Source organism: Eschrichtius robustus, chromosome 5 (assembly GCF_028021215.1).
Source record: "Eschrichtius robustus isolate mEscRob2 chromosome 5, mEscRob2.pri, whole genome shotgun sequence".
In the NCBI taxonomy this organism is placed as follows: domain Eukaryota; kingdom Metazoa; phylum Chordata; class Mammalia; order Artiodactyla; family Eschrichtiidae; genus Eschrichtius; species Eschrichtius robustus.
This window is the reverse complement of record NC_090828.1, coordinates 49,185,503-49,201,022: the sequence shown is the minus strand read 5'-3', so window position 1 is coordinate 49,201,022 and position 15,520 is coordinate 49,185,503. Positions and strand designations below refer to the sequence as shown.

At 35.2% G+C, this 15,520-nt stretch overlaps 1 protein-coding gene across 1 annotated transcript in view; it reads left to right on the top strand.

The window, feature by feature from the left end:
* The window catches only part of ZNF804A (zinc finger protein 804A), a 303,065-nt gene extending 288,003 nt beyond the window's left edge, over positions 1–15,062 (top strand). The window contains exons 3-4 of the mRNA XM_068543868.1: positions 9,576–9,706; positions 11,768–15,062. Coding sequence (XP_068399969.1) covers positions 9,576–9,706; positions 11,768–15,005 — 3,369 coding nt within the window. The 3' untranslated portion in view covers positions 15,006–15,062. The remainder of the gene's footprint in view (positions 1–9,575; positions 9,707–11,767) is intronic.
* Positions 15,063–15,520: the final 458 nt, after the last annotated feature.

Below are 15,520 nucleotides of genomic sequence, written 5' to 3'. Positions count from 1 at the left end.
ATTTGTGTATTTTCTAGCATTTTTAGTCTATCTCTATAGATGCAGATACATTTAATTATATTATAAAATTATTAGCATGCTATTTTTAAAACTAGCATTATAATACAACAATATTCCTAATATTTTAAACTCTTAGCATTATTGGTAGTAGCTGCGTAGTATTTCCTTATAAAATTGAACCATAATTCTTAACTATTCTTCACTTTGGGCCACTCAAGTTGTTTGTATATTTTTTAAAATAAAAGTGTCAATATTTCTTAGACTCAAGTTTCCATTGCTTTCCCTGTATACCAAAGATCTGAGTGAGATTTTTGTTAGCAAATTTTCAAAGCTTCCTATTGTATGAAGAAGTTAATCACTGCTGTCCTGTGCCAATTCAATTTGAGAAGCATTCATGAGCACTTAAAATGCATGAGACACTTCTGATCCAGCACTTAAGAAAATGAACTGAATGGCTGGAAAATCAGTTTTAGACATAACACATACAGATTGCAAAGACTTTTATATTAGAACTAGAATGAGTTTTTTGTCCACAAAGAGAAACTTGAGTTAATGGAATCTAAAGAATGAGAGGCCTTGGGGAAAGATATTGTTCAGATCTGATATGCCATTAAGAGAATTAGATGCTTTTAAAGCTGCCAAGAGAAAAGTCCAAATGATACACATTCATGATAGTAATGGGAAAAGAAATTTAAAAAAGAATCTTCCACAGGTTCACTCAGCATAAAGCCACTGATTAAATAATGACTAGAAGGAAATTACACATTGAAGTGTAATACCATTCACTTGAATAACAACCTTCCCTGAAGAAATATATTTGCTAACATTCTAATAGAACCCAGTGCATATTGTCTTCCAAGAGAGTTAAATTGATTCAGGTAATAGAGATGGTGATTTAGTTGTAATTCTTTGAAGGTATTGCTCTATGTAAGATAGAAAGCATACTTAGATTTTTCAAAAATCACTGAAAGCAGTTCTTGATAGAAACAACTATTGGGAATTTAAAGGAAATTTTTAGCCTGTGGAAACAGTAATAGTGGGTAACATATTAACTTACTAAGATATATGAAAATAGGAACAGAAGTATTGGACCAATTCAAAGGAGTAATGGATTTACTTGTAGTAGAGAAAACATTTAACAAGGTAATTATTATTAATGTTCTAGATACATATTTTATTTAGTAAAAACTAACTCCATCTTAAAAGATGACATTGAAAACATCAATCTTAGGATGCAAAAACTAGAAGGAACTTTAGATATCATCAGCATCTTCATCTGAGCAAACAAAGGTCTAAGAATTTGATATTAATTATCCAGTCACACATCTAGTAAGTAGGTACATAAGCCAAGATTACATGCAGCAGCAAATGAAAATAAATTCAGATAAAGTTGGCTTTTATTTATTTTTTTCCAAACTACATAGGTAATCAGTCCTAGAATAATGCAGTAATTCAATGATGCTACTAGGGGATGGGGATCTTTTCATTTTTTGCTCTGCTATCTTTAGCATCTAGGCCTTCTCTGCCAAGCTGACAACCTTGCGATTGAAAGATGGTTGCTTCCCACCTAAGACTACCAATTACACATGGGTAGGAAATGAAAAACATGGTTAAAAAAACATAAAGAATTTTTCTTTAATGAGGCTTATTTTTTTAGGCATATCCTCCTCAGAGGCACCTGTTTACAATTCAATTAGTGAGGCCTGTGTCACATATCCACTCTTATTACAGGGAGGCTGAAATTTTTATTATTTTAATTGAATATCTTTCTGCCCACCCCCCATCCCCCCCGCAAACTGGAATTCTGCTAATGAATTAGAAGGATGTAATTGATAATGTGAAGGCAATTTGCATTGTTCACCACAAACATCATAACTATATACCCATCTTCTGGTGAAAACCTGTATTAATCAGAGTTCTCCAGAGAAACAGAGATAATAGAATATTTATTTATCTATTTATCTGTCTATCAATCTGTCTGTCTATCTCTCTATCTGTTGACTTGTTTTCAAGAATTGGCTCACACATTGTGGGAGCTGACAAGTCCAAAATCTGCAGGGCAGACTGCCGGATTGGAAACCCAAGAAAGAGTTGATGTTGCAGTCTCAAGTCTAAAGGCTGCCTGGAGGTATAATTCTTTTTTCCTGGGGGACTTGTCTCATCTGTTAAGACCTTCAACAGATTGAATGAGGCCCACCCACATTATGGAGAGTAATCTGCTTTACTAGGATTTAAGGAGTAAATCTGATTACTCATCTGATTTAATGCTAGTCTCATCTAAAAATGATCTTAGATGAGATTAGCATCTAAAATCTACTGATTTAAATATTAGTCTCATCTAAAAAATTCCTTTACAGTGACATGTAGTCTGGTGTTTGACCAAATATCTGGGTATTGTGGCCTAGGCAAGTTGACACATACAGTTAACCATCATAAGTCTATCTCTCATCAATTTGGCACCCATAGATATCTCCTTAAACTATACTCAATCTCCAAAAAAAGACAACAGGCGATATGCTTCCTAACATGATACAACTATCCTGTATACAACTGAAAATGCACTGACTTGCTCCCCAGAAAAGGATACAAAGTTTTTGCATGATGTTCTCTCTTCTCCTTGATATCCTGTCACTTAAATACTATGATGTAAATTCAACATATCGTATATGATAAGAGAATAAGAGATGAAAGAAAATATATATATATTTTTTCATAATTAAATGAGGAAGAAATACCCATGACAATTACAGTTCCCATTTCTATAACTAGTTGTGGGCATAGTTGGTATTTATAACTGCTTTATTCCACTACTCATTCCCTTTGCCCTCAGCAAGCACCTTAGCTGGTCATGGTTCTTTCCATGATGGAGTGACTCAAACCTTCATTCCTGAGGGGTCTGGGCCATTAGTGACACTGCCTGAGTTGGGTTGTAGTTTTTCCATTGACTTTAATCACAGGGCATGATAACTCTAAGAGACACCAAAGGGATCTCCTGTATTCCAGACATAATCTTCCTTACCTCCACTGTGGCTAGCAGTTCATTGTTTCCTTGGTAATCAGGATCAATCATCTCATCTAGCACAGCACCTCCCTTCATTGCCTGTTGACTCAGTGGCATAAGAAACCCAAAGCAGCAAGGTAGCAGATACAACTTCCAACTCAGTGGAATACTTGATGTGTCTCCTGGAGGAATTGTTCTGCAATTTGGAACTAAGAATTCTAGGTCAGAAAAGCATGAGGTTGTGGGTACAGAAAGCAAAAATTTTGCTAGTGGACCACTAGGGGTAATAGTGAGTGGTGCCACCTCAATTTCCACCCCTGGATGTTTGAACCCTTAAATCCTGGTTATGAGAAAAATAGCATCATATATTGGACACTAATTCAGAGCATATACAGCCTCCTAGAGAACATTGCTCCAGCCCTGCTAGGTATTGCCACCTAGTTGGAGATATAACTGAGTCTTCCAAAGGTCATTCTACCATTTTATCAAACCAGCTACTTCAGGATGATGGAGAACATGGTAAGACCAGTGAATTCCATGAGAATGGGCCCATTTCCACATTTTTCTTTTTTTGCTGTGAAGTGAGTTCCTTGATCAGAACAGTGATCATAAATGTGGAGTATCATGATGGTAGAAATGGCATTCTGTAAGTCCATAGATTGTAGTTTTGATAGAAGTGTTGCATGGAGGGGAGTTAAGTTCACATCCAGAGTAAACGTCTATTGCAGGAAGAACAAAACACTGCCTTTTTTTTTTTCTTTTTTCAAGGAAGCTGTCCAAAGTAATCAACCTGCCACCAGGCAATGGCTTATCACACCTGGGAATGGCGCCATATTGGGAGCTCAGTGTTGATTTCTGTTGCTGGCAGATTGGGCACTCAGAGAGTAGTCCTGGCTGACAATCAGTAGGAAGCTGGGGCTCTCAGTCCTATAACCAGAAGGAAATAAACTCTACCAGCAACCTTAGGGAGCTTGTGAGATTATTTTTTCCAAGAGAAGCCTCCAGATGAGAAAACATCCTGGCCAACACCTTGACTGAGCAAAGAATAGGCATACTGACTTACAGAAACTCTGAGATAATAATGTGTGCTGTTGAAAGCTGCTAAGTTTATGGTAATTTGTTAAACAGAAATAGAAAATAAGCCTAATAGAAAACCTTACCTAATCACTCTATTTGAAATTGCTATCCCTCCCCTTACTTCCTGCACCCTCAGCTTAAATTCATTTCATCCACAGCACTTTTCACTATCTACTATACTATACAACTTATTTATATGTTTTAATGTCCCTTTCTCTCAACTATGGTGAAAATTTCATGAAACACACAGAGCTTTTTTCCTCCTTTGTCACAGATATATCAACTGTGCTTAGAATAGCAGCTGACAAGTAATGGACACTCAAGGAGTATTTGCTGAAAGACAAATGAAAATCTGTATCACATCCCAATAAGCCTGTCCTAAAGTGTTAGAATGCTTGAATAACGTATAGAAGAGTAAATATAGGAGATAAGTCACAGGAAGTGTTCCTGGAAATCCTGATTCCAGTCTGGTTCTACCACTTGTACGCAACTCTGAACAAGTCTAAAACTTGCTTAGCTTCAGTTTTGTCGTCTCTGAGTATGGACAATAATGCTAGACCTGTTTGCTCACATGCTTATTTTCAGAGTCAAAGTAATGTATATAATGTTGCTTAATAAATTTTAAGGAACAATATTAATTCTAAATGAAGAAATACAGGTGGCCAATATATATGTAAAAATATTTCTGCTTCCTAGTAAACAAATGAATTATAGGCAAAACATTAATGATATATCATGTATTGACTGTCAATTAAACAAATTTAGTAGGGATGCTACCCAATATTGTGTATATTCCCAATATACTGTTGGGAAGAGTGAAATGATGGTATAAAGCTATGAATAGCAGTTTGGAAAACCTCAAAAAAGTGCATGTTTATCTTTTATTCTAGCAGTTTTTCTTGTAGGAACCTGTCTTTTGGGTGTAATTAGACTAGACAGGTGTACAATATATAGATATAAGAATGTTCATAGGGCTTCCCTGGTGGCGCAGTGGTTGAGAATCTGCCTGCCAATGCAGGGGACACGGGTTCGAGCCCTGGTCTGGGAAGATCCCACATGCCACGGAGCAACTGGGCCCGTGAGCCACAGTTACTGAGCCTGCGCGTCTGGAGCCTGTGCTCTGCAACAAGAGAGGCCGTGATAGTGAGAGGCCCGCGCACCGCGATGAGGAGTGGTCCCCGCTTGCCGCAACTGGAGAAAGCCCTCGCACAGAAACGAAGACTCAACACAGTCATAAATAAATAAATAAATAAATAAATAAATTAAAGAACGTGAATTTCTTTAAAAAAAAAAAAAGAATGTTCATAAAAGTTTTGTTTGCAATTGTAAAACGATGTAATTTACCTAAATGTTTAAACACAAACTGATGTGTTATTTAAATGGTATCTTTCTCTCTCTCTTTTTCTCTCTCTTTCTCACATTGAAGAAACCTTTTGCCACTGTCTGAACACCACCATTAACCTGAGGCTAGGATCATTATAACTTTCCCAACCATCCTACTCAATGGGTTTTCCTGAGACCACATCTGAGGACTAATGACCTGTGTTGCCCTTGTGACATTCTGTTTCTCTATAGACTAAGAGAAGTAAATCGGTGGGAAAGTAGAGTAGACCCTCTGAGATGGTATCATAACCAAAGAATATTGATTCTTTGTTTTTTCATTCCTTATTGCATATTTTCAAAGTATACATTGAATTATATGTAAGCGTACATTATAATTTGTTTTGCAATGCAGTAGCTAGGCCACACAATGTCCTTTTAGCATACTTTTAATTTTCTAATTCTTGCTGACTGTCATTCCTGTCCTGACATTTATCACTAAGAATTTCTTTTGAGTGATTCTCAGTAAATTGTTGAAGAAGATTTTGAAATAGCATTGATATTTCCATAAGCCTCACAGGTATTATCTTGTATATTCATTTGTGTGGAACTTAAGTTTTCTTTCCATTTGGCATTCTCAAAAGAATTTACTTGGTTTCTATTGTTTGCCTGTCAAAATTACTCTACTTGATATAAAATATGATGTAGGACTTTATTTTTCTGCAGAAAAATTCAAGAAAGGATATAAAGACTGATAAATTTTATCCTAAAACTGACCAGAGTATTTGACGAGGCCTATAATCTCTGCAACTAAATAGTCCCTAAATGTTAGTCAAGTTTATTTACCTTATCAGGAAGTCTGTCACTGAGATAAGAAAATTATGTGTACATAGAGGGAGATTGAGATCAATAGGAACACTTGAATGTAGTTTGGTGCTCCTTGACAACCTCTACAAGAAAAAACAACATTTGCATTCTTCACTTTGCTGTACACCTGAAACTAACACAACATTGTAAGTTGACTATACTCCAATAAAAATAAATAAATGTACACAGTTCCCTAAATCATAGCCATATCAATCACTCAGTTATATCACAGATAATACAACACTACTGGCATTTGGTAATTGACAGAATCCTTGCTTTTTAACTATTATGTCTGTGGAAATGGATTAGGTCAAATCATAATGGTTAATTTGAAACAGTAAATAGTGAAATTCTTGGCGTTTCATATACTTGCTTTAGAAAAGCTTAACTTTTTTTAGAAGCACTGTACTTTTACTTGCATATATATGCATATTTATATAATAGAAATTAACATTTATTCTAAAAACTTTATTAAAAATAATCAAGTCTATCTTTCTTAATTGTTGTCTCCAGTTACCCAAAGAATCTAGTAGGAAAAAACATTATGTCTGCTTCTTAAAATATCACTATTTATAAATAGAATTTTTAAAACATCTTTGAATGTTGGTTCTTTTATTGGTATTGCAAATTTCTTGCTTTATTTTACTTGGCACTTTGATTCTTTTAAATGTTTATTTTAGAGAACTTATCTTCTATTTTCTTTCAAATTCTCTGTTAGCATCCTCCTCCTAACCCAAACCCTCTCTTGACTGAATATCTCTTTCTTACAGTGGCAGGTGGTATGTCTCAGTAAAGGTAGTGCATATCCTTTAGGTCACTCAATTATGCACATCCAATAAATCACTAATTTTACTTTTCCTCTCCACTGCAACTCCCTTAGGAAAGGCTTTTATTGTTTCTTACCTGGTTCATGGTAATATTCTATTTATTGGTTGCTTTGTCTTTAATCTTGTTCTATGGCAAAGTTTCATGCATACTGACGTCAAAAGAATCTTAATAAAATGAAAGTCCTACTGTGGCACTGCATTGTTTAACTCCTTCAATGTTTCCTACAGTCACATTTAGTCATATGATAGACAGGGTTCCCCATGATTTGGTTGGACCCCATAATTCATCAATTCTCATTATTTCCACAAATACACTCTGCTCTAGCCATCCTTCTTTACATCGTGCATTTTTCTTTTAGAGTATGCATGCTTTTATTTCTATGTTCATACAAAACTGTTGTTTTTTTTTCCCCAAAATATCCTCTCACTTCCAACATCCAACCCTTCTTCTTCATGCTCTTTTATATCATTCAAGACCCAGATCAGATGTGACTTTTCCCAGGTAGCCTACCTGGGGATTGTTGGGGCACCCCTGTTCTGTCCTCGTATGGGACAATAAGAATACCTCAACCACTGATTGCCATTATCTCTTCCTGTGTGTCTTTTCTCCCTATTTCTGTAAAATGCGTATAAACATACACTCACACACACTTGCCCACACATATAGTCACAGACACAGAGACACACACCAGATAAAAGTAAAAACATTTTCTTTACTCTCTGAAAAATATCCCAGCCATTTAACAGAATGACCGTTGCTGGTGATCAATAAATTGTTGAATGAGTCTTGATATGACTTCAAGATTTTAGGAAATAGAGATGACCAAGACTATGAATATTTAAAATCTAGAATTAAAACTTTTTGCCCTAGTATCTCTAATTCTACATATTTTTAATAACAAATAATTTAATATGTATTATAAAATTGTAGCTACATTTAGTTGTTATATCAGTGCAATGATATATATCAAAGTTTTACTTTCTATGAAATACTAGTACAATTTAGATATTTATGACATGGTTAATCTTTTATTTAAATTCAACTCTAAATAAACTCCTTCACAAATATGTCAATGTAAATGATCTCAAAATATCTTTGTGTTATGTTAAAATAAATATTCTAGAGTAATCTCATACATATATATGCATATATATGTATATATACCTTATATAAATCCCATTAATTAAAGTATTAGAGATTATTTGAAGTTTAAGTTATGGTTCTATGTAGGAGAAATTGAGCAGATACAATCTAGGGTGACCAAGAATCTAATATTATTTCATTAGCATGACTTTTTTTTTTTGGCTGCACTGCACAGCTTGCAGGATCTTAGTTCCCTGACCAGATATTGAACCAGAGCCCTTGTCAGTGAAAGCATAGAGTCCTAACCACTGGACCACCAGGGAATTCCCTAGCATAACTTTTTTTGAAGTAGGAAAATACCTAACTTGGAGGATCTAAGTGATTCTACATAAATCAACAAATATTTATTGAGTAGGTCTTTTATAGATCAGGCATTGTTCTAAGACCCTGGCATACATCAGTGTATGCACATAAGGCATTTATTAAGATTTTGTTCAACCACTTCATAAAAATGTGATCAGTATATGTTTTATTCTCATAAAGTCCTATTCTAAGACTCTGGCGTATCACGATTGCATAACAACATGAGCTCCATGAGAAAAAACAGTACTTTAATCATTTTTAATGACTATATACTGTCTCTGTGAAAGACTATAGTGAAAATATTTGGAGCATGGGACCACTTTGGGGTCTCTTAAATCATGCTACATACATGGCTATTTATCAATTCGATTCAAGTTGACATGTTCTTTTTCTGGCCTTCAGCCCCCAAACTGAGCTCCTTTAATACAGATGAAACATATGCTCAATATAAAAAGAATTTACACAAAGACACTTAATTTTCTTCCCAGATCTTGAATTACTTGGTAAATATGCCTGGTATTTGAGGGGAGGGATTATTTTAAATCACATTAGTAGAGGGCATTTGCCTTATGGATTAACATAAGACATTTACTCTTCTTAAAAAAATATGAAAAGGATCAGACACCTTTCTAATATAGAGCACATCAAAATATGATGGAATTTATCATATATAACTGAAATACACAAGCTTAATTGAATTTATTTAAAAATTAAGGGTTTATAAGACTCCAACACTTCATCTAAATTAGGCAGAGAATCTTGGCAGGAAACAATCAATAAGTAAAGAAGAAATTTTTCCTTTCCAATTTACCAGGGTATAGGCATATCTTTTGATACAGTGTAATAATATGTTTTGGCATTTTTTACAAGGCAAAAGTGCAAGAAAATATTTTGTTAGAAGTGGATGGTCACAAATGCTGTGTTTTCCTTAGATGAGATCAAAGATGATGTACTGGAAAATTCCAACAACAACAATAGTAACTTTGACATTGCCATAGACCTAAATACTGTTAATTATTTTTGTATTTTTTAATAGAGACTCAAAGAACTAAAACAAAGGGAATTTGCTCGAAATGTAGCATCTAAATCCAGGAAAGATGAAAGAAAACAGGAAAAGGCACTCCAACGCCTGCACAAGCTGGCCGAGCTAAGAAAGGAAACTGTATGGTGAGTCTACAGTAAAATGTTAAGTTTTCTTAAAACATGACAACAAAAAAAAGGAACTGAATAAAGGGCACAAATCTATCTATTTCTGTACCCAGAATAAGACGCTCACATTTTCATGGCTTTCTGTGGGCTGTAAACAGTAAATTGAATTTGAGTTTTATGCAAACACCTGTTTAATGCACATTTCAATAAAAAGCCAAATTACTATAATTTTAGTTTGTAAAAAAATTAATTTTACATTATTCTTCTCTTTAAGCTGTCTTAGTTGAAAGCTATTCTATTTCTTGGCGAAATTCAAAACATTTGATTGAAGAAGAGACCAAAGCACCATCTCATAGCCTTTGCTATAAATGGAGTTTTAGGAGGAACTTATTTTTTCATTGAAAATTTGGAGAACTTTTATTTGCAATGATCTTTAGAACACATATGGAGCGAAAAAGAGAGGTTCCTTGCTCCATATGTATTCTTAATATATAAAGGTCAGGAGGGCCCTATGCATGTCAGAGGTAGGTTGAAATTAGTTTCGCTGTGAATGAACTCTAACTGGACTATTAAAACTTTACAACTCTTACACTTGGACCTGCTTCTAACAGAGAGCAGCTATAATGTTATAAATCAGAACTTAAAAATTCAGGCCAGGACAATGTTATGAAAAGACAACCACCCTTAGGGTACCCCCCCCCATTAAGTAAGCCTCTCTGATTATTATTTAAAACAAAGCTATTTTATGCCAAATTTATTTTATACAGAATAATGTTAGGGGATATTGACATATCAAAACATTGTTTGAGATGTCAGCTTTAGAAAAGTCAAAATAAAATTTAAATATATCTGGAATCCTATAGTGAACTGTTAATATCAAACAGAATCTCTGTTGAATTATACCAACCATATATTTTTATTCTGTGTAGTAAAAAATGAAAAATTATACAAGTGCAAGTTTACATTTCATATTATCTCGGACCTATGTAATTTAATTCATTTGCAAATGTAAAGTCTAATATATTAAGAGAAGTAGAGCTGATAATAAGATATGTACAAAAGAAGCAAAACGTCTTATCTAAATTACTTTTCTTAGCACACATAAATATTTCACATTACACTGCTCCCCCAGGCACATGATTTTCCCAGTAATTTGGTGCCTCTAATGAGGTGTAAATTAAGTAGTGTTGCTTCCTAATATCAAACAAGGTAATAAAACAGTCCACTGTGTTAGATATTGAAGAAATTATTTGATTAAAAAAATTTGGACCATTTATAACTTCTGAGAAACTAACTTTTCAGAAAAGCATGGAAAATTCTGAACAGCATAATTCTTTTGGGGTAAAGATGATACTTAGGTAGTTATTTGTTTATGTGCTGGACAGTATCTTTCTTTTAATAAGAGCTCACTCTTCTTGGTATACTGTAATTCCAAATAAATGGAAACCACATCGTAAGTATAGTCTTTTCCTATATTTACTCTATATAATGATATAATGGATAACTTCAGGATAATTTTTAAATATTAAGAACAGCCAATCCAAAAGACTCAGAGCTCTCACTGAGCATATCACCAGGCCTGTGGTAGATACTCAGTGAACACTGGTTTAATTGAATTGTTGAACTGAATTCCCAGCCCTGCTTACATCATGACTGAGAGTTTTTCTTTAACTTCCTTCATATTCTCCATATAGGATCAATGATGTTGAGTATTTGTGAATTAAAAGTAATTTTATTTTAGAGACTTCTGTATTCTAAAATGTCACTGAAGAGGCCATGGAGGTAAAAAAATTCTTGGTCTGGAAACACTGGTTGAGAGCATAGAAATGTCTTTGACCGTTGCTGTTAATAGCTATAAAAGTAACTTCAAGACATCATCTCCAAGTTATCCCAAACAATATCCAATAACTAAATTAAATTGCAGTTCTATGGAAGGCAATTGCACTACATGAAAGTAATTATCTTACAAAGATTTTAAAACTTGAAAAAAGTCTTACGCTGACATCTCTAAGTTGTAAGTGTTTGAGTATTTTTCCTCAAGTGTCCTTTCTGAAAACACACTTTTGTTTCTTTTTGTAGTGCTCCTGGAAGTGGCCCTATGTTCAAGTCAACAACTGTTACTGTGAGAGAAAATTGTAATGAAATTTCCCAAAGAGTTGTTGTGGATTCAGTTAATAACCAGGAAGATTTCAAATGTACTTTGATTCATAGCCAAGAGAATGCTAAAGGTGTTACCACTGTTGCTACAGATCCAGAAAGCGTGAAAACTTATACCGCCAAAAAGAGCCAACTTGGAGATCAAGCCCAGGGGATTCACAGACACAAAATTGGCTTTTCTTTTGCATTTCCAAAGAAAGCATCCGTGAAGCTGGAGTCCTCAGCTGCAGCCTTCTCTGAATGCAACGATGATGCCTCTGTGGCAAAAGGATTTAGCAGAAAAAGTAGATTTGTCCCCAGTGCTTGTCATCTTCAACTCTCTTCACCAACAGATGGGCTTTTGAGTTATGAGGAGAAAGCTAATTCTTTTCATCCACCAGAAGGAAGGTGCACTGACAGAGAAACTGCTCAAACTCAAGAGATGAGAGAAGTTTCTAGTGAAAAAGATACATTACTATTACCTCCATTTTGCCAGTTTCAACTCCCTTCATCATCTGATGCAGATAATTGTCAAAATTCAGTCCCTTTAGCAGATCAAATTCCACTGGAAGATGTTATTATTAATGAAGACATACCTGTAAGTGGTAACACTTCTGACTTGCTAGGAAATAAATCTATAATTCTTGATATGGCTAATGACTGCTTGTCTTTGCAAGCTACCGTAGAGGAAAGTGTTAAGGACAATGATGCATCCACGATTGAAGCTGAATGTAAAAATCACAGCCCTGACATGTTGGCCCCTTTAAATTCTGAAGAGGATAATATAACCCTACATAAAAAAATGGATTTATATAAAAGACCATGTGAGCCATTTGTACCCGTACTTAACAAGGATGGATCCACAGTTCTTCAGTGGCCATCAGAAATGCTGATTTACACAACTACTCAACCATCAGTTTCCTATAGCTGTAATCCTCTCTGTTTTGACTTCAAGTCCACTAAATTAAACAACAATCTAGATAAAAATAAGCTGCCCTTAAGTGATCTTTCTTCTCATCAGAAGGGAGAAGACATTTGCAAGAGACCAGTTTTAGATTGCAAGGACACATCTGTGACAGGACTTACTGATCATGAAATTGGAGGTAGCAGAAATGGATATACCCAAGTCACTCCACTTTTGGCTGATGATACGCTCTCCAATAGCTGTGATTCTGGAAAAAATGAGAGTATGAGTCAGAGGTATAAAAATATTTCCTGTAGGATCAGAAAAACAAAAATATATGCTTTTACTAAAAATCAGATAAAACAGGATGCTCTTGGTGGCAAATACAACAAAATAAGATTGAAAGATACTCATGAACCCTGGTTCCATAAAAGTAGAAGAAAGAAAAAAAGAAGAAAGTTATGTCGCCATAATTATGGAAAGAAAATCAAAGAATCAGAAACTTATTTCAAAATGGAAAGAGAAAATAGTTACACTGATAAAACTAGGAAAAATCTACTGGAAACAATTTCAGAAAAACAGTATTTAGCTACAGAGCAATTATTGGACTCACAGCAATTACCTGATAAAAGGCCCAAATCAGCATCCATATACTTAAGTGAAAATGAAGAAATGTGGAAAACCCAGAACACTGAATACAATAATAATAAGAATATTATTATCAGTTCTAAAAACCACTGTAAAAAGAGCTCAGTTGTTTTAAATGGACAATCCAATTCAACAATGATACATTCTGTGAAACATAATTTAACATACTCCAGAACTTTCTGTAGTTGGAAAGCCAAAACGTCCAGCTGTAGTCAAGATCACAGCTGCCTAGTTCTTCAAAATGAAATGAAATGCATGAGTCAGAACCAGGCAGTTAAAAGAGGTTATAATTCTCTCATTAATGAATCAGAAAGATGCCATCAAAAACGTAGACAACATTCATATTCTTATTCTTCAGATGAAAGTTTAGATCAACAGAATTATCTACCAGAAGAATTTTTCAGGCCACCCCGCACTTCTGCTCCTTGTAAGCCTAAAAGGAAACAGAGGAGATTCCACACCAGTTTTGAAGCTTTGGAACTCAAAGAGAAGACAGATTATCCCAGGAAAGGTAATTCTTCCTTACATCACCAGGATGAAATAATAAGTGAAGACAGAAAAGAGGAAATAAAACCACAAGAAACTGCAAACGTCAAAAGGAACTCAGAACAAATGGACCAAGTAGAAAATAAACTGGCTCTGCCCGCTAGCTGTCCCCTTCCTTCTGAAACCAATGGTGAAACTGAGCAGGTCGTAATGGAGACCACTTCTGGTGAATTGTCAGAGATTTCCAGTGAACCCACCACATCAGTCTACGGAGCTAGTGCCCCAACAAAAGAAGAAATGGACAGTACCTTGCTTGAACACAAAGAAAGAAGTGAGAATACAAATATTAACGAGAAGCAAATTCCTTTCAAGGTGCCTAGTATTGAAAGGAACTTTAGACAGTCACAACCTAAATCATACCTTTGTCGTTACGAACTGGCTGAGGCCCTTCCACAAGGAAAGATGAATGAGGCATCAACTGAGTGGCTGTATTTTAATTCAGGAATCCTTAATGCACAACCACCATTACCATTCAAAGAAGCACATGTCAGTGGCCATACCTTTGTAACAACGGAGCAGATCCTGGCTCCGTTAGCTTTACCAGAACAAGCATTATTGATTCCAATAGAAAACCATGACAAGTTCAAAAATCTACCATGTGAAGTCTACCAGCACATCATTCCGCCGAGCATGCTGGCCAACAAGGTCAAATTCACTTTTCCTCCAGCTGCCCTCCCACCCACTAGCACACCTCTGCAGCCTTTGCCTTTGCAGCAGCCCTTGTGTTCTACCTCTGTAACCGCTATCCACCATACTGTTTTGCAGCAGCATGCAGCAGCTGCTGCAGCCGCGGCAGCAGCTGCAGCTGCAGGAACCTTTAAAGTGCTTCAACCACACCAACAGTTTCTGTCCCAAGTCCCAGCTCTCAACAGAACATCGTTACCTCAGATCTCAGTAGGACCAGTAGGACCAAGGCTTTGTCCTGGGAATCAGCCAACTTTTGTTACTCCCCCTCAGATGCCAATCATTCCAGCTTCAGTTCTTCATCCTAGCCATCTGGCTTTCTCACCTTTACCCCATGCACTCTTTCCTTCACTGCTGTCCCCCCACGCTTCGGTCATCCCGCTGCAGCCCCTCTTTTAGTCATCACTATGAAAGGGAAAGAAAATATTCATGTGAAAACTATTGCTATACACGTTAATGCGCATCTAAGTGGATAATTGCCTATTTAAATGGTGGAAATAAACTAGGCAAAATATGGCCTCATTGATATGAAATCATTTACTATAAGTGTAATGATGCAAATAAATTCTTAAGCTTCTGATATATAATATTAGTAAGGCACTGAATAGTTTGCAAATCAATATAATATACGCTGTATATTAAAATGATGTCTTAAGAGTATGTATAATGTATATAAAATATATTTATAGTACTGTAATTTACGTTGTAAAGTATGCTCTCTGTTTTTTTTTAATCTTTGTGTATTTGCACCTATTTAATGTTTAGACAAAGCTGATGGCACTATGTTTTGTACCATGTTCCTTGAAACTGTAAATTCAGTGAAAAATCTCTCTTGCAATAAATTTTTGTTAAATATTTAAGTAAATCAAACCCTTGCTTTTAGTTGGTTTTCACTATTTTGAGACTGTATAGTA